We start from the raw sequence: 19,477 nt of genomic DNA on the forward strand, positions 1-19,477 counted from the left end.
CTTTCTGAATTTATAATGCATAAGAAGAAGATATACAAGATAATACATACAGGGTCAGCTTTTGATGACTGCCTGTAAGTACGTACAACATCTTATATGTAGGCTATAAGCTAGTTCTATGTGCAGTGAATTTGTATGCTGAGCTCTTTGCCTCATCAACAATTCAAGCAAATAACGAATGAATATCACCATAAATAATTTAACAGTATTTTAAAATATTTATGCAAAGTATGCATGCAAAATTAAACAAATTAAATTACTAACAACAACAAAAAACAAAATGAATAATGAAAATACAAAAAAAAAAAATCCATTGAATCCATTGAAAAGTTTATAAATAAATTGTAAGTGCATTGTATATAATACAAAATGGATAAATATTAATATTGATAACCAAACGTATCGTAGCATATGCAAACTAATTGTTTAATTGAATTTAATTATGTAAATACACGCAATTACTAGCATAAAAATGAAATGCAAGCAGACACAAGAGAGTGGAAAGCATTTTGGAATTTACCAAATAGTTCGATTCCGTTTCTTGTTTATAGACATTTTCGAAAACAAGCTAACCTTAAAATTATTTTCTGTGTTTTTTAAGTAGCTTTTAAAGTATGTATTAATTGTAAGTGAAGACATATTGAAAACTTGAAATCAAAATAGTCCAAGAAGAGGCGCAGTTGTAAGTAGTTGAATAAGTTACGATATACGATACGATATATGATATTAAACGATATTATTAGCATACGATACGATGCGATTTGATGTGTCCAATTGAAATCGTCTGTTATTTCTTTTACATTCTAGACTATAACTTTATCGCTCTCTATCTCTCTGTAAACTAACTAATATTTAATCGACTTATATAGTAAACATATAATGACAAAGAAAAGAAAATATATATGTGCATATATACTTGCATGATATATGTTTAGATGTGAACGAAGTTGGTCGCATGGCGATGGCAAACTAAACATTTTAACTGTAAACTTAGCGAGTAACGAACATACTTCTAATAACGATATTATGATATGGATACGATAATGATAACGATACCGATAACGATAATACGCATATTGAATAAATCGAAATGTAAAACTCTATAGCCGTGTTTCAATTATCAAAATCGCATAAATATTTCAGGCACTTTCAACATGTAATAAAAAAAAAAATAACTGCCAAATAGATTTAAATACTTTTTGTATCCATCATGAAAAAAGAAATGGCAAATCAGACATACAGTTTGATTGTGGAAACGCTGATCATTTGGCTGCTGATCGTTGTGCTCCTCATGCTGCGCAATTTGTACTGTACTCTACTGCATAACAAATTATTTGGCATCAAGAAAAAAAAACCAACATTGTCAGAAACAACAGCAACAACATTGACAACAACAACAACAATAGCTGCGAGCAAGAAGAGAAGAAAATCCGATGTGACCGCTGTGCAGGTAAATTGAAAATTGTTGCAATTGTTTTTTGTTCATTGGCGGCAGAGATGCCACAATTAAAAAATGTCTGCCTTTTTTTTGCCTGTGCTTTTTTTGCGAATGCACGGCAACACTGGCAATTGTGTGAGTGTGTGTGCTTTATGTGTGTGTGTGTGTGTGTTGGCAAACCACAAATGGTGACATTGCGCAAATAAAAAACAATTTACGATAAACATCAAATTTCCACAAATTACCTTATATTTTACGTGAGTTGCGAAACAGATTGTAAACCACAGGCAGACATACTCACACACACACACACACATCTACACATACACAAGCGAGCAACGAAAAAAATGGCGAACGGGGGGCGCAGAAAAAAAAACCGCGACGCGCTGATTTTACAGCACGTTGAGCATACGCCTCGTTGGCCATTGTTTGTGCACTGGCAGCACAGCAGGGAGGCTTCTAGGTGTTTGTCAGAGCGAGAGGGGAAGGGAATGAGAGGCGAGAGGAGAGCCCTCTACTCTGCTGTGTGTGTGTCTGTGATGTCTGTTTGCTACGTACTTTAAACGTAGCACACGCCTACACTTAAATTTCGAAATTTGCAATTATTTTTATTGCTCGCCATTTTCGCTGGCTGTTTACGCTGTGGCTTTGCCTTTTGCCAACACTCACGACACACAAAAATGGCAACAATGGCTGAGGGAGCTTCACAGCGCATATCAGTAATAGCAACGGCAATAGCAACGGCAACAGCAGAGTCGCCCATCATAAATTTACACGGCACAGCAGCCGAAATAAAAGATAATACATATACATATATCTGTATATATCTAGAAATAAATATAAATGCCTGTTAAGCGTATGTCGCTGGCCTCTGCGCCGTGCCGGGCCACCTTTTAACAGTCATCACAGCACAGCACCATTTAAGGGGGCCACAACCTGTGACCTTCTACTACACAAAAAACAAACACAAACATCCTTAGTTACATCACAGCAAGTAAATGCGGGCAGGAATTTTAATCTCTTCCGTTTATGTTTGTCATTTGATTTGCATTCATTTTTCTTTTGTCTTTGGAAGATAAAAAATGTCTTTACATATTTTGAATATGCAAAGCATTTTTTCTGCCGACAATTTTCTTTGGCTTTCCAGCAATTTGTTAATAGTTTTGTATTTCAATTGTAAGCTAATAACTTTAAAATGTTCTATTTTTGATATCTTTAAGTTTTGCTTGGAATATTTCTACTTTATTTAATAGTCCTGAACTTATCTTGAATCTCTACTTTCTGATAGATGTATGAATTTTAATTTAGTTTAGTTTTTTTATTTAACTTGCATTCTATTTGTAAAGGTTTTAAATATGCATATCTTTTTTATTCTACTCCCTTTCTTTGGTATTGCAGCAAGTCGTTAATAGTTTTCTTTTCATTTGTGAACGAAAAACTTATTTGCTAAATATCTTCACGTTCTGCTTGAAATAGTTTTTTATATATTTGGTATATTTATATACTTTTAGTATATATCTAAAATGAATATTTTGCATTCTTTTAATTTCCAGCCCTTTACCTTAAAAGCATTCTAATTCGTGTATGTATTGACTTTTTGTTCGGAATAGTTCTTTTTTATTATATATTTGGTATATTTGTATGCTTATAGTATAGTATAGTATAGTATAGTATTTGTAAAACGAATATTTTGCATTCCTATACATTCCAACACTATCTAAAATGCCTTTTAAAGTTTATTAAATCCCCTTCTGATTGCAATAGTTTTTATATATTTGGTTTATTTATATGCTCATAGTATATTTCGAAAAGGATTATTTTATAAATTCTAAACCTTTACCTCAAACACTTTCTAATTTTTTTTTTATTTCATGTAATTTATTCACTAAGCTAACTAAAGAGACACATCAGAACTATGTGTGTATGTGCATTTTATCAACAAGTCAGTTTATAATTCCTTCTATAGAAACTATGCTTCGCAATCAACTATTGCCATAAATAATATACATATTTACCATTTCCTGTAACACATTATATCCTTCTTATATTTGCTAGACTTGAGCAACCATCTCAAAATTCTCTTTAAATTATAAAAATTATAAAATAAATACAATACACTCTTCATATGTGACTTGTGTCACTTTAAAGTCCCGTAGGACACTTGCATCACAAGAAATTCTAGGAAACTCAATCTCTGGCCAAACTCTGTGTTGTTATTGTATGTAGCTGTGTGAACGTATTAGCCTAGTAGTTGTTGTATTTGTCATTGTTAAGAGCAGTTCAATGATCTCTCAGTGTCAATGCTCATGACCAACGGGACAGTAATTAGGTGCCTCTTTAGCTTATTCCAAGTGAGGAGACGTGCCCGTTGGTTCAGTTTAAAGGAACAAAAAAACGAAAACGAAATGTTAAGTAGCCGTAAAGTGGCCGACTGGTAGCTGTGTTGGCTCTGCTGGCTGTGCCAATGTAATTAGAGAGCATTAGGATTAGGCTTACAAATTCCGAGCAAGAACAACACACAAAACTTGATGCCAACTAGCCAGAGGCAAGACTTTCCGACTCAGACTCTCGCTCTCATTCTCGTTCTCGATTTCTCTTCTAACTGGCATTATTGTTTTGTATTTTTTATACCCGCTACCCATAGGGTAGAAGGGTATTATAACTTTGTGTCGGCAGGAAATGTATGTAACAGGTAGAAGGAGGCATCTCCAACCCTATAAAGTATATATGTATATTCTTGATCAGCGTCAACAGCCGAGACGATATATATGTCCGTCTGTCCGTCCGTCCGTCTGTCCGTCTGTCCGTATGAACACCTAGATCTCAGAGACTATAAGAGATAGAGCTATAATTTTTTTCGACAGCATTTGTTATGTTTGCACGCATATCAAGTTTGTTTCAAATTTTTGCCACGCCCACTTCCGCCCCCGCAAATCAAAAAAATCGAATAACAAGCGTAATTTTAAAGCTAGAGTTACGAATTTTGGTATATACAGTAATAGCTATAGTAGTTATGATCCCTGAAAATTTGGTTTTGATCAGAAAAAAATGTGGAAGTAATTATAGAAATACTTTTGTATGGGAAAAACGCCTACTTACTATGGGTCTGAGTTGCTTTGGCCGACAATCTGGTATATTGTGCCGTCTATTGTATATTTTGAATGCGGTACTATATCGATATACCACATATACCATTTGGTATATTTTTTAGTATTTTTGCAGTATATTTGGTATATTTTGAGAATAATACCGCAAAATATATTGCTTGTATTCAAAATGGGTAGCGGGTATCTCACAGTCGAGTACACTCGACTGTAGCTTTCTTACTTGTTTTTTTTTGGTGCTGGCTTCTATGGTTCTTCTCGCTTCAAGAAATGAAAACTTTTCTTTTACCTCACATTATTTTTTTGCATTCGACGCAACACAGAAATAAATCAATTTCATGGCGTTGCGTTGCAGAGCTTGGACCAAGTCCATAACGACAACATTTAGATATGAGCAACATGGGGCAAGGCAAGGAAATAGGAAAAAGCAATGCCAAAGCCCCGCGGCTAGGTTAAATTGTGTACAGGTACCTAAAATGTCTGCCCGAATATTTTAAAATATATGTGTGACAGATACGAGTAGGACAACGAGTGCGAGCGTATATGCGATTTGTTTGCCTTTTCCTTATACACTTCTTGAAAGGGTATAACGATTATTGTAAGGAGTTAAACTAAGCTGAAGTTAGCTTAGTTGACTGACTGCATGACTGTTTAATCATTTCATTTGCCTTGTTAAACTAAAATGTATGGCAATATATTATTAAATAGTTGTACATAAAAAGCAAAGTAAGCAAAATATATATAAATATATATAAGCAAAATATGATTTCTACAAAATTGTTGAAGTTATTCAATAAATTCTTTTGCATGCGAAAAGAAGGCGACTAACTACGTGCCTTAGCTTCTTTGGCTGTCAATCTGGTATATTTTGTACTATATAGTATATTTTAAATGTAGTACTCTATCAATATGTCAAAAACATACCCTTCGGTATATTTCTTGTGGTATATTAATTTGGTATATTTTGAGAATAATACTGCATTATTTTCATTTCATTTTATGTGCTCTAGAAATAAAGAGACTACATCATTCAGCTATTACATTCAACTTTTCCTTACCATTTTTTTTTTGCGGGTTCTACTTTTTGATTGTGTTTAGCTTTTGTTGTTATGCTTGTTGTTAAGCTTGTTGTTATTGTTGTTTGTGTTGTTGTGGTACTCGAGGCAGTAGGAAAATGTTAGCAAAACAAGATAAAATAATCAACGAATCGCCGTGTCCTTTAAATACAGCGTCAAATCTAGGCAAAAGTGTTTAGGAGAGCATATAAATAATAAATAAATTGCAAATTTAATCAAATGATAACATTAAAATGGGGAAAAATGCTCTATAAAAAATGTGAGAGAAATGCAAAAGGAAAGGAATCAAAGAAATAATTAAGACCAATAAGATTTAGGCATGTCCCTTATTAGTTTATAATATTTATGGAAAATATTTTGCCAAAATGAAACAATTTAAATTTTTTAATTTGTTTTCCATTTGAATAGCTACTGCATTAGGCGAGTAGCTTATTCTAACCCCGAATATAATCTGTTCGTCTGCTTTCAACACTCTTCGTTTGCTGCATTCTTGTTTCTATTAGTTTCTTTACCTCGTTTTCGCAATTGACAACTTTAATTGATGAGCGTCAGCGTCAGATGCTATTTTCCATACAGTTTTCCGAATACACACAAACACATACAGAAGTTTTCACTCCTTTCTCTCTCTGGTCAGGTTTCAAGATCTATGCCATCAACGAATTGGCAATTGGCAAACGGCGACGCGACAAAACCGCAGAATCTAATTTGTCCCAAACCACCAAAGCAATTAAAGTTGCAGCGCTGCTGCTGCTGCTGCTGCTGCTGACAATAGCCAGTGTGAAGGACGCAAATCGAGTGTGTCCTGCGTGCTACATCCTGCCACATCCTGAGAGCGAGAGCGAGAGCGAAAGAGAGCGTCCCCAATATTGCGACAGTAAATACTCTTGAACAATTTCCATTGATTTGTTTTAATTAATTTGCAACAAAATTTCATTTTCCTACTCCTTATTGTTGGACCAGCAGCGAGCAGCAGCGAGCAGTCAAAAATGATGCCAACAATTTCTGCAACATGTATTCAAATTACAATGCATGTGAGCAGATAATTTGGTTGCACCACCTATAACCCTTTCCCCCTCTCTTCCCTCTCTGCATACCACTTTTGCTGCTGTTGCTGGCATATTGGGGCTAACATGTGGCAATAACGCTAGAGAAAACCCAACCACAGCCATAATTTAAAACAATTTCAACATTTCCAGTCGCGCGCCAGTTGCATTTCGTTACATATTTTCGTTTTCCCCTCTCATTTCCTCCTTTTTCCTGGTTCACTTATTCAGCATTTTGGTTTTTTGTTCTCTTTTTTGTTTTTGTGACTTTTGAGCTTGTTGAGCGATTCCAAACATGCTACACAAATGTTACCTTTCAATCCTGTGATACACTAACTGAAAGTGCAAGCAATTATGCATTTGTTATTTAGTTATTCAGCGCGATGATGAATTGGATTGGTAATGAGTTTGTTTGCCATGACTTTGCTTAATTATAAGCAATAAAAATCTACAAATATATGTACAAGATATCATCACACAATTTTAAAATACTTTAAAGATATTTTGAAAAAGAAAATATGTTATTAGAACTATTTCTAAGTGAATAAAACTAATTTTATTTTTCATTTTTATTATAAACTACATATTTTTAAATTTTCGTTCTCTTTTCGATATTGTATACATTGAAAAGTCATTTCAATATAATTATTTAGTTACTTAAACAAAAAAACAACTTATATATAGATTCCTGAACTCTATAAAACTATGAAAAACAGTATTGTTAATTTTATGTTAACAAATTTAACAATAAACATTTAGCTGTCTTTTTAATGCAATACCTCTTGTACTTTCTATCGTAATGTCATAATACTTTATGGAAACACAGAGAAAAAAAAATATAGATCGAAAAGTAGATTGCAAATCTTGATTTCATATTTTTTCCACCTTTAAAAAGATAATAAATATATAAGAAACAAGATTTCTACGTTGAATTTGCATTTTCAGATTAAAAACCTTCTATTTTAAGATCAAAATTTTGATTCAAGAATGTTTTATTCCTGATTGAAAAGAAGAAAAACATTCTTCAAACAAGATTAGTAGGTTGAAGATTCGAACTTCTAAGAAATCACAATGATTTATCTAAATTGGAGCCATTTCTGGGTTAGTAAAACGATATATTGAGTTTTTTGTTAGCTCAAATATCTTTTCTGCAAGAGCATGCGGGTTTCGTTTAGAGACAACTACAAGTTGTTGGTCAATACTTTTTGGTTGTCGTTGCACGCCATTGCAACAGGCAATGGGGCAACTTTGTAAGGTGCGGACACGCCCACTCTTAAATGCTCTAAGCATCGTCGCGTTGCAGTCGCTGTCGCTATAGATGTCGCTGCTGCTGCAAGTCGCAAAGTCTCTGGAGCGCGCTCAGCTCACATCAACTGGCCCGTTGTTTGTTTTAACGATATTAACCGCGCGGATAGTCAGTCATTGGTCACGCCCATAACGCCCAATGCAATAAAGCGACAGCGTTGCTTTGTTGGCGCCGACAGCGTGACACGATAAGTAAAATTTTTTGTATAATAGAATTTATATGTATCGCCACATAAATAAATAAATATCTTATTAAATCCGAATAGAGGTAAATAAAATGAAGATTTCATAAAACTTTTTTGTGTAATATTTAAATATAATGCAAAAGTGAAGAGTAATTAGTTTAAAGAAAAATTTCATTCCGATGAAAGTCTTGCTTATATCTTTTAGCCATTCCTGCAATATGGTATTATAATTTAAGATCCAAAAACATAACTTATTTCAAAGAAGTAATAAAAAAGTATTTTAATATGGTGTATCCGCTTGGATACAATATATTATATGTTTAATTTTTATACCCGCTACCCATAGGGTAGAAGGGTATTATAACTTTGTGCCGGCAGGAAATGTGTGTAACAGGTAGAAGGAGGCATCTCCGACCCTATAAAGTATATATATTCTTGATCAGCGTCAACAGCCGAGACGATCTAGCCATGTCCGTCTGTCCGTCTGTGTGTCTGTCCGTCTGTCCGTCTGTCCGTATGAAACACTGGATCTCAGAGACTATAAGAGATAGAGCTATAATTTTTTTTCGACAGCATTTGTTATGTTTGCACGCAGATCAAGTTTGTTTCAAATTTTTGCCACGCCCACTTCCGCCCCCGCAAATCAAAAAAATCGAATAACAAGCGTAGTTGTAAAGGTAGAATTGCGAATTTTGGTATATATAATAACTACTATAGTAGTTATGATTCCTGAAAATTTGGTTGCGATCAGATAAAAATTGTCGAAGTTATTAAAGAAATACATTTGTATGGGCAAAACGCCTACTTACTAGGGGTCTAATTTGCTTTGGCCGACAATCTGGTATATTGTGCCGTCTATGGTATATTTTGAATGCGGTACTATATCGATATACCAAATATACCATTTGGTATATTTTTAGTATATTTGGTATATTTTTTATAATAATACCCCAAAATATATTTTTAGTATTTTTGTAGTTAATTGGTATGTTTTGAGAATAATACCGCAAAATATAATGCTTTTATTCAAAATGGGTAGCGGGTATCTCACAGTCGAGCACACTCGACTGTAGCTTTCTTACTTGTTTTAGATATGCATGTGGTAACCCTACTAGTGTTAATCTAGACACACTGTCAATAGGCTTCGATAGTTCGATACAAGTCTCTTTGAAGTTACAGTCTCTGTAAACTGAATGTAACTACTTTATATACTTTTAATACATCAACTCTGTTATAATCAAAATACATCAAATTTGTATATGAATTTATGCAAAATCTTGTATTACCAACTTTACTTTCTTACATGCTCATGCGATAGTTCATCGCTCACGATGTCATCGCAAGTTTCGCCGTTGGCCAACGCAAGCGCCATCTGTTGGCTGTTGGCTGCGAAGCTTTGCTACTGTTGTTGTTTTTGTTGCTGTTGTCGTTGTCGTTGCTTTTGCTCTTGCTCTTGCTCTTGCTGCTGCTGTCGTCATTGTCGCTTTGCACATTGCATTTTATTGACCATAACTGACTTTGTCATTGTATATCGCAAACGCGGCAGGGGGCATAGAACAAGTAGGCGAAGGAACGTGAGGAAGCAGGAGCAGGAAGTGAAGGAGACGATTGCGTGGGACAGTGGCAAACAGCTACCCTGAAGCACAGCAGCTGTTTGCAGTGCTGTTGTTGTTGCTGTTGCTGTAGTTTACGCTGTCGCAGCAGCGCCTCGTTGCTCATACGCCGCGTTGGCAGTCAATGGCAACGTTTTCGTGTTGTCATCAACAGCAGCAGCAGCAAGAGCAGCAAGAACAGCTTATGGAGCCCGCAAGGAGTTGCACAACTTGCTTGCAACATTGTTGTTTGTTTGTGTTGCTTATGCTGCACCTGCGTGTGCGTGTGCGTGTGTGTATGTGTGTGTGGACTATGCTTAGCAGCTTTAGTTGCCCGTTGGCATTAAACTTTGTTCGCGTATGTGTGTGTGTGTGTGTGTTAGTTGTGCTCTTCTTACTCACGCTGCAAGTTTAGCTTTGATGATTTTGTTAACCTGGCTGGCAGTTTATGGTTCTTGCCACCACGCGTCTTGCAATTTGTCAAACAATGTGACAAAATGCTCTCTCTCTCCACCCTCTGCACCATCTCGACCACAAGCAGCCCATCCGGAGTGCCTTTGAGTTTGCCTCTAAATTAATTAAATGACTTTCGCAATGTTCCAACTTTTGTCGGTTGTGCATGCATTTTGCATTAGTCAAATTAAAATCGCAGTCTCCACACAGCTCTCTAGCTCTAGCTCTAACTCTAGCAAGCTGACTGGCTTGCTAATTAGAACACTTGCCGTGGCTGTGGCACATGCCTCATGCCTCATGCCACATGCCACTTGCCGCATGCCACATAGTCGCATTTTGATGCCTACCATTCTAATGAGACACGCACGCATCACAAGCCCAAATGCAATATAGCTACGTGCAACACATCGCGTTCTCTCTATGTGTGTGTGTGTGTGTATGTGTGGAGTGGCAAACCCCAAGTAAACCCATCAAAATCCCACAAAAACCGACTCTCGGTTGCCTTATCAAATTGACGGCTGCTCAGCTATAAACGGCTTATCAACGGGGCAGCAACAACAGCGAGAATAGCGACAGCAACAACTACAATGAATATTTCAACGTTCAATTGACACACTCGTGACACACAAATAAACACAATGAATAATGTGCGAAAAAGAAAAACAAATCAAAGAGCCCAAAAATTAACGCTTGCACAAGAGTGGATTATTGCAATACAAACTATTTAAATACCCTTCCTCAAAAGTTGATATTGCAATATTAATCTGAGCTTCCCAAAACTCTCTTCTTAGATTTAATAGTTATTGTCATTTTTTTGAATATTTAAAATGGTGAAAATAATTCAAATTTTTAACACTTATTTAAATCCAACTTCTAACTACTTTTCCCCATTTGTTTTAACTTTTTTCAAAATTCAATCTTCAAATCATATATCTAGATTTTTTATTATAATATAATATTAAGATAAAATGTCATCTATCTAGTCACTTTAATATCTTAATTTCTAAAAGAAAAAAGAGTGAATTTCAAAGACAAAGACTATTAAATCTAAGAAAAGAGTTTTGGGAAGAGAAGAAAGTTTGGGAAGCTATTGCAATGGAATTAGATTGACAGGACGTTCGACTCTAAATAATATATTTAATATGACGATGGATATAGATTATAATTAATCACGATTTGATTTTGCACATATATAAAAATCAATACAATAAGATGTTAGATCTCAGAATTTAATTAGAGAAATTTAAGTCTGAAGACTTTAAACTTATAGCCCCAGATTAACCAGAACAGATATATGAGCTATCAAACACTACATAAAATAATAATAAGTTTTAAGTGAAAACATTGCTATTTATAGCGCACAAACAAGCGCATACAAAGTTCGGTTATGCGATAACTTTTTGTATTTTTCAGTTCTTTTTTTATCAATTGCACAAGCATAAAAAAGTCACATAAAGCTTGACCACTGAAAATACTGAAAACAGAAACAATGAGCTCAAAGAGTGAATGCAAAAGTCCAGAATTGACGGACTGACTGAAAGAGAGAGACAGAGGCAGACAGAGAGAGAGAGAGAGAGAGAGAGACTCTGTAAAAGATGAAGGGAAAGCGCTAAACATTTTATCGCCACTTAAGCAATGAGTAAATGAAATTTTATTTTTATATTATGTACACTTTGAACCTATTTGCATCTGAAATGCTATGTGTTAGGTTATTTTCGTCTTGTTCGTGTGAGAGTGCAGTCGTTGCTATCAAATCAACTGATAAGCAGAGCTGAGTCGCAGGCTGACTGAAGCCGGGGATCAACCGACAGTTATCAGTGTTTAAGTCTCAGGAAAGCCCATAAAATAAAAAAGCAACGGCGAACGAGAAACGGCAATTGCAATTGCTTTATGCTTGTGTTTGTGACTCGCCAATGACTCATTTCCAAGCAAACAATGTTTAACCCTAATATAAAGCCCGAAAGCTCTAAATGCTAATGAGCTGTGAGAGGCGGCTGCATGGACAGCAAAGTGCGCTACGATTTTAGGAGATGATCTTTATTTCAAAATATATATCTGACATAGAATACACTATATCTAATAATGTATTAAAACTTATACATAATATATGTTAATAATATTCTAAAAATATATATATAATTTATATAATTTATGCTAAATATGTATTTCAACTAAATTTAAGTTTCTAATTTTGTATATACTTTAACTACAGTATTATTATATGAATAGATTTATTAGCTATCTCCGTAAAATATACATAATATACAAATATGATGTTCTATATAAATCAAGTTAAATAGTGATAATTAAGTATGCGGAAGTTTCAAAATTTTTAATTCGTATACTTTCTAAATTATATCTGCTATTAAAATTATTGTTTTCAATATTCTCTCTAATCTCTAATTAAAGTTTAACATACTTAAATTTGTGTACTTTTTAAATTTAATTCTTAAAGTGATAGGAATCTCTTACTAATTATTTATTTTAGTCTTAAAATGGATTTTATAATCATATTATTATTCGTACTGCTTCACAATTTTACAATATTATTCTTGTAATTGCTTTTATTGCTTTACTTTATTTTTTGTAATAAAAATAATAATAATAATTTTGAACTAATTATTTAAATTATAGTTTAAAAGGCTTTATAATTTTATTATTATTTTTATTCCCTCACAACTTTACAACATTATTATTGTTAATGTTTTACATTCTTAAATTCATTATTCAAAGACAATTGCAGCGCACTCTGCAAGCATAACGACCACAATGTTAACGAACCGCAATAAACGCTCAGCTGTTATCGAAGCGCGCTCTCTCTCTTACTCTCACCACTGACGCTCTCCCACTCGCAGTTTGACAGCACGTGCTCTCTCTCTCTCTCTCACTCTCTAGCACATTGTTTTCGCCCATGTTTTTTGCTTGACTGCCAGTGTGCCATCGATTTTTCCAGCTGCCGCTACGGCAAATTCGCAACGCCTCGTAACGTTCGCTGTTCGCTGTTGTCCTAGGACCAAAAGGAAAGAGAGGGTGAGAGAGAGAGCGTAAAACAGCTGATTTGCGGCGAAAGCTTAACTTCGGCTCGGTTCGATTCGGTTCCGGTTCGGTTCGGTTCGAGTTCGGCATTTTCGGTGTGTTACGCGGCGTGCTCTCGTGTTGTTTACGTGATGCACATTTGAGAGTCGGGTGCACAAGTTTCTGACAGCTGCAGTTTGCAGTTAGCTAGTTGGTTTAATCATTTCAATAGTTGCACAATATCAATACTCGTAGTGGTTGAATTTAAAACAATCAAATTGTTTGGCCATGCGAAAACGCAAGCGTAAATGAAATTGCCACTCATTATGCTTAATGTGGAACGCGTGTGGACAATATTGATAGTCAAAAAAACGTTCAATGCAATTCCGTGCGCGAAAGTGAGTGTGTGAGAGAGCGAGAAAGAGAGAGAGAAAGAGAGCAAGCCGACGCGTCAGCGACAAAGTGTGAGCAAGAGCGGAAATTGAGGCTGTCACGAACTTGCCGCATTAGCACAAAACAAACGCAACAACAACAACTAAAACACCAACAACTATAACAACAATAAGAACAACAAGTCGTATACGTATTGTTAAGGCACAACGGAGAAAGAGAAACACACAGAAATTCGTCTTGCGGCACTGAGAAACAGATTTGTATAAATTGCACCGGAAGTGCGACTCAGGTCCGTAACAGTTTGTGAGTGTATGAGTGTGTCTATGTGTGTGTGTCTGTGTGTAATATAGAAATGTGTGTGTGTGTGTGTTGTGCGCTTTTTGCTTTCACTCTCATTTCATGAAATTGCACAAAATTGCGCTTTTGACACAATTAAGCCAAAGTGTTTACGTCATTACAACGCTCCACCACTCCCAGCTAAGTCTCTAAATCTTCACTGCTCCCCCTTCCTACGCTTCCCTTTGTTTCTCTTTGGCCAGCAGCTGTAATAATTGAAAACTGATTTGTACAAAGGACAGCAAATAAAACATAAAATATTCTTCTCATTATGCAGCGCACGGCTCTCGAAAGCGTGAGTCACGTGGGCGGCGGCTCATTTCGTGTCCAGGACAACGTCCAACGCAACAACAACAACAAATTTATTGCTACCAATTAATTTGAGCCTAAAATATTTCAACACACCGCACCCTGACCTCTAGTTCCACTTTCTCTTGTTCCACCCTCCTCCTCCTCCTACTTCCTTACTTTACATCATCTTGGCTGCTGTGCAGAGCATGTTCCCAAGTATTTCAATTAGCCAACGGCGGCTGCATAATAAAAACAACGCGAACCTTATAAAAAATAAAAGAAATTGTTGCTAATTTGTTTTTATTGTGATTTATGTGGACGCCGTGAGCGCCATCATAGAGTATGAGAGCGAGACGCGAGAAGCTCGAAGCTGGACCAAAGAGAGCGTCCACCAAATGTGATCCAATTAAACATTGAATTTAATTGCCAAATATTTAGCCAGAATTTTAATTATACCCTGCGTTTTTCAAGCGCTGCCAATTGGGTAGCTTGGCAAAATCTAAATAAATGTTAATGTTTCTCTAAAACTGCATAAAATGTTAATCAATCAAGCAACTTTTTAATCAAATGAAGCTAATTTCATAATAGACTACAAATATATTTAATTTTTCGAGTTCAGTCTACTGCACCTTTTTTCACTTTTAATATAGTTTTGTCACAGATAGCTCACAAAATATAAAATAAATTTGAAAATTTATAAAAGGGACAGCTGCAACAAATCTACATACATATGTATCTAAATATTAACACAATATCTAGATTCTCCACAAACATTGAGAAGACTTGGTGGCTACACAACAATATATTAGCTGATAATCGAATCGTAATTTGAATGTTATTATATATTTATTTAAACACTGCTATATATTCGCTAATTACACAAAATAAAAAACTGAATTATTTAAAAATAAATGCATTATTTTGTTATAACTAAATGTTATATTGAAGTTATGTTTATGTTTTATAGTATTTTTCAATTTTAAATGAGTAGGTCGGATGCACTGCTATTTTAAAGAACATACATAGCTGCAAATATCTCTAATCTTTTAAATACGTTTTAAACTTTCACATTATTCAATACACTATATTTCATTGTATATGGTAGAGCACCACATTATTATTATTTTACATATTTACTATACACTTGTTAGAATTGCCTCGGAAAATCGAATATTGTATCTAAATAGCTACAAAACGGCATGCTTAATAAATATTATCACAAAATTTCTTATTAACTTTCCTAGCTTATTTGATTTCTATAAATATTATATATCTTATCTATTCAATTGATTCAATCAGTTCAAATATTAGAAAATATTAGAAAATATTTTACAGTCTAATACATCTTCTCATTAAAATTTGTTACATATTTACATTACATTTGTTAGAGGTACCTCGGAAAATCGAATATATCTTTGAATAGTTACAAAATGTCAAGCTTCAAGAATTCTATAATAGGTAAAATTTTTTTATTTTCTATAAATATATCTCATCTTTTAAATTTATAAGATTTAGTTTTATTGAATCAATTCATATATTAGAAAATGTTATGAGGTATTTTGTAGTATAGAACACCTCATTATTATTTTTACATATCTACAATTGTTAGAGATAAGCGCTTGAACTTCAAACCAATTCAATGTTGTATTGCAAAGCAAACACAAACGGAAGCTTAATCGACTTTATCAATTAGCGATAAACTGTGCAAACTTCCACTTACAAGGTTTATCAACTGACTGACCAGGTGTCATTGTCATGACTGTCGACTCTCGAATTCAATAAACATTGCTCAACTATTTATCATAATGACGAAACCTTGAACATTGATAAAAAGTTCGGCGGCTTTTGATCGGTTTTGTGGAATACATTAATTTTAATTTATGATCTCAATTTATTTTGTGCTAGACTAGAAATCAAAAATTGATTGTTCATTTTGTTTTCCTCATGCATCTAATCTTATCTACAATTTGACAAACTGCACCCAAACGTATTATTGACTTTTGGCAACTTTTTTGATTAATATCTGCGGCATTTGTCACAAATAAAATATTAATCATAACTCAATACAAAATTCACTGACATTCAATATTAAATGTAAGTAAATGAAGAAATGCATAATTTAGTGCAAAGCAATTCGCATGGAAATAAGTTTTGCTCGAATTTTGTATGTAATAGAAATTGTGCAAATCTGCAAAATCACAAATCGATGACAATTAAATGTGCTCAAAGTGCACAATTTGCAAATGTTGCTATCAATCCATTTAATGTTCATTATTGAAATGTAGTAAAACGAAAGTTCATTTTGCAGCAAGTTGTCGTTGCACATACACAGAGAATACATCTCGCATCTCTCATTCAAGTTGCAAGTTGCGGTGGCCTCCAGCAAAATGCTATTGACACAACTACACACACAAAAGGAATTCCTCTTGCTGGTCGAGAAGAATGAAAATCGTAGTACATAGAGTTCCATAGAAATCAAACAAGCAAAGCAGCAACTTTTGTCAACCCTGTTTTCCTGCAAGCAACCAACCAACCAACCATCCAAGCAACCAACCTGCTTGTTCCTTATTCCTCTTCCTCTTCCTCTACCTGGCGACTAATTCATTTCATATTTCTGCAACATTTTGGTCAAAAAGTTTTGCAACCAAAAAAATACGAAAAAAAAAGTAGAAAATCAACCCCAAACAATGCGACTGATTGAAAACTTTTTTAATTGATTTTTGTAAACTTCTGCTGCTTACTCTCTGCTTTCTATTTGTTCTCATACTTTTCTTTTCGTTTTTTTGCAGATAGTAACTCCAACGCAACTGCAGAGCTGCTTACCAATGGGCAATACCCAAAACCAGAATCGTTCGGCCCTAACGTCGTCGGCCCTTGAAAAGTCGCCAGCCACCAGCGGCAGCCTGGTGAGATTGCCTGTGGTCGCAGAGTTGGGGGAGAACCACGGGGGGAACGGGGGAACGGGGCAACAGTAGACGCAGCAGCCGGACGCGAGTTTTGAGCCGTTTGGTAAGCCAGAAGCGAGTTCGGGATGCGTTCCTTCAGGCGGCAACCACGCCCAGCTCGACCAACGGCACTCGCTCGACGCCCACATCACCGTTGGCCGAGTGGAGCACACCGGAAGTGGAGCATGGACAATTGAATGCCAACACAGAACAAATGGATTTTCGTAAGTCAATTTCGAGTTCAGCTCAATTTTAGCTCGTTGTTTTTTTCTCTCTTTCTTCTCGTTTTTCTTTTTTGTCTTCTTATTGTTTTTGTTTTGATGATTGTTGTTTCTGCTCTTGTTCATGTTCTTCTTTTTTGTTGTTGTTATTTGGTGCATCAAATTCAGTTTGTCAGTAATTTCTTCGGTCGTTGTTGGTTTTTTTTTTGCTTATGAATCGCCATACTTCAACTCGAAACCAAGCATCACAAACTAACATTCTTATACCCTAACTTCAACAACTTTTCTAGTGTGGAGAGTTTTAGATCGCAATACAGTTGATATTGATTTTGATGTGGAAATCACAGCAGGGTTGAAAATGAGAATGAGAAAAAAACAACTACGAAGGTTTCACTTAAATATAAAAAAAAAAATGTATTCGGCTTTCTGGATTTGGTATTTTTTAATGAGACTGAAAAAAAACTACGAAAGTATTTATTTCAGGTAAAACAAGTTAAATTGAAAAAATCTTTTAATTATTGTGAAATTTGTGAAAATAAGTTTTAGAATGACCTTTTTTGGTAACCTTTATGAACCTAAACTTGTTACAATATCCCAATTTTTGATTTTTAATTTATATATGAAGTCTTGCAACTTCATAATATTATTTGATGCTATTTATATTCACAAGAAAACACCTCAGACTTTTTTTTGAAGGTGAAAGAACTCCACTTTTTCATATATGTTTGTATATATAATAATTTTCTGGATTTTCTATAATTTTTACGAATTTGACTAATCGACTCAATTGTAGAATAATATTTAAACTTTATAAGCTTAACTACTTCATTCAAGTACAGGTATAACTTAGTTGAGTTCTCTCGCAACATTTTTACTTTGTGCATTATGGCAACTTTTTACACATTGTTCTATTCAATTTTTCATTATTTTGAATTTTTTTTTTTTTTAGTTTACTTTTGTTTTATTGTGGAACTCTGGCAACCCTGCAACTAGCTCCCTCTGCCGACTTATTGCAATTTAAGCGTAGTTTAAATAAGAATTTTTTGGCAAGTTTTTCCAAAACACAAAAAAAAAAAACAAGTTTTCACTAAAGTTTTATGAAATTTTCTGGACTCCGTTTGATTCTCTCTCTCTTTCTCGCTCTTTCACTCCCACGTGTTTCACTATTTCTCTATTGTCTGCCTTTGTTGTTTGCCTGCGCTTGACTTTTAACATTTTTGAGCTTTACTTTTCCGCTCACACATACACTGCTGTTGTTATTGTTGTTGTTTGGGCCATGGCTTATACATATGCCTTCAACACTCTACCTTCCCTCCCACTCTCTCTCATCTGGCTGGTGGAACTTTCGAGTTCTGTGCTTGGTAACTTATTGGCAGTTTGGCTGGCAAAATAATATCTTTACTTAGTTGGCGCTGCGTTGCGCTTCGCATTGGCAAAGTGAAATCAAAAATTTATAGATTTTAGTTATTCATGTGAAATCTTTAAGAGATGCTGCTTTAAAATAAATACAAAAAATATATATATGTATATGTATATAAAAAAAAAAAAAAACCAATAACGAATAATAAAAACAAAATATGACTGCTTGCAGTTCAAAGCGAGCACGTTCCCAGCTCATAACTCACACAGATACACACACACACACAGCTTCAGACTCTGTGGAAACCCACTTCAAAAACTCAACTCTGTCTATTAAAAAATGCGTTGACTTGAAAATAAAAATGTATAAGAAATCTGCAGGCTGCTGACTTGAACCCAGCTGCTTTACCCCAGTTGCAAACAAATTGAAATACAACCAAAAACAAACGCATTGGCTTTTAAGTGTCACAAGTCGAAGAATTTGTACTCTAGTTATAAAACACTAATAACGAAAATTACAAAAAAAAAACTAGAAATAATTGAATGTCATTAACAATTTGAGTGGAAATGCAAATATTCAAAGTGAAGTGAGTAAAACTTAAACTATTTCAAAAAAATTTTAAATTGGTGCAGTATGGTTTTTAAAATATACCTAATTAAAATACCGAAAAAATTAAGAAATATACCTAATCACGATTTTAATATGGTGTATTTATATAAT

At 34.6% G+C, this 19,477-nt stretch overlaps 2 protein-coding genes across 3 annotated transcripts in view; both read left to right on the top strand.

The window, feature by feature from the left end:
• The first annotated feature begins 1,101 nt into the window (after positions 1-1,101).
• LOC132783580 (uncharacterized) lies at positions 1,102-17,216 on the top strand. Its single transcript, XM_060788833.1, has 2 exons — positions 1,102-1,450; positions 17,021-17,216. Exons 1-2 carry the CDS (start codon positions 1,211-1,213, stop codon positions 17,204-17,206), a joined length of 426 nt encoding a protein of 141 aa, XP_060644816.1. The 5' UTR covers positions 1,102-1,210; the 3' UTR covers positions 17,207-17,216.
• A 49-nt stretch (positions 17,217-17,265) lies between these two features.
• Positions 17,266-19,477, top strand: part of LOC132783575 (protein cappuccino) — a 31,565-nt gene continuing 29,353 nt past the window's right edge. The window contains exon 1 of one of the 2 annotated variants that reach the window (XM_060788823.1): positions 17,266-17,400. In XM_060788823.1, the coding sequence (XP_060644806.1) occupies positions 17,391-17,400 (10 nt within the window). In that variant the 5' untranslated portion in view covers positions 17,266-17,390. The remainder of the gene's footprint in view (positions 17,401-19,477) is intronic. The other variant, XM_060788827.1, reaches the window with a different exon arrangement.

Source organism: Drosophila nasuta, chromosome 2L, assembly GCF_023558535.2.
Source record: "Drosophila nasuta strain 15112-1781.00 chromosome 2L, ASM2355853v1, whole genome shotgun sequence".
NCBI lineage: Eukaryota > Metazoa > Arthropoda > Insecta > Diptera > Drosophilidae > Drosophila > Drosophila nasuta.

Bases quoted from the DNA above. Each gene is read 5' to 3' on its own strand.
- LOC132783580 (XM_060788833.1), top strand. From the start codon at position 1,211: ATGAAAAAAGAAATGGCAAATCAGACATACAGTTTGATTGTGGAAACG. The intron at 1,451-17,020 runs GTAAATTGAAAA...GTTTTTTTGCAG, and splicing joins CCGATGTGACCGCTGTGCAG to ATAGTAACTCCAACGCAACT.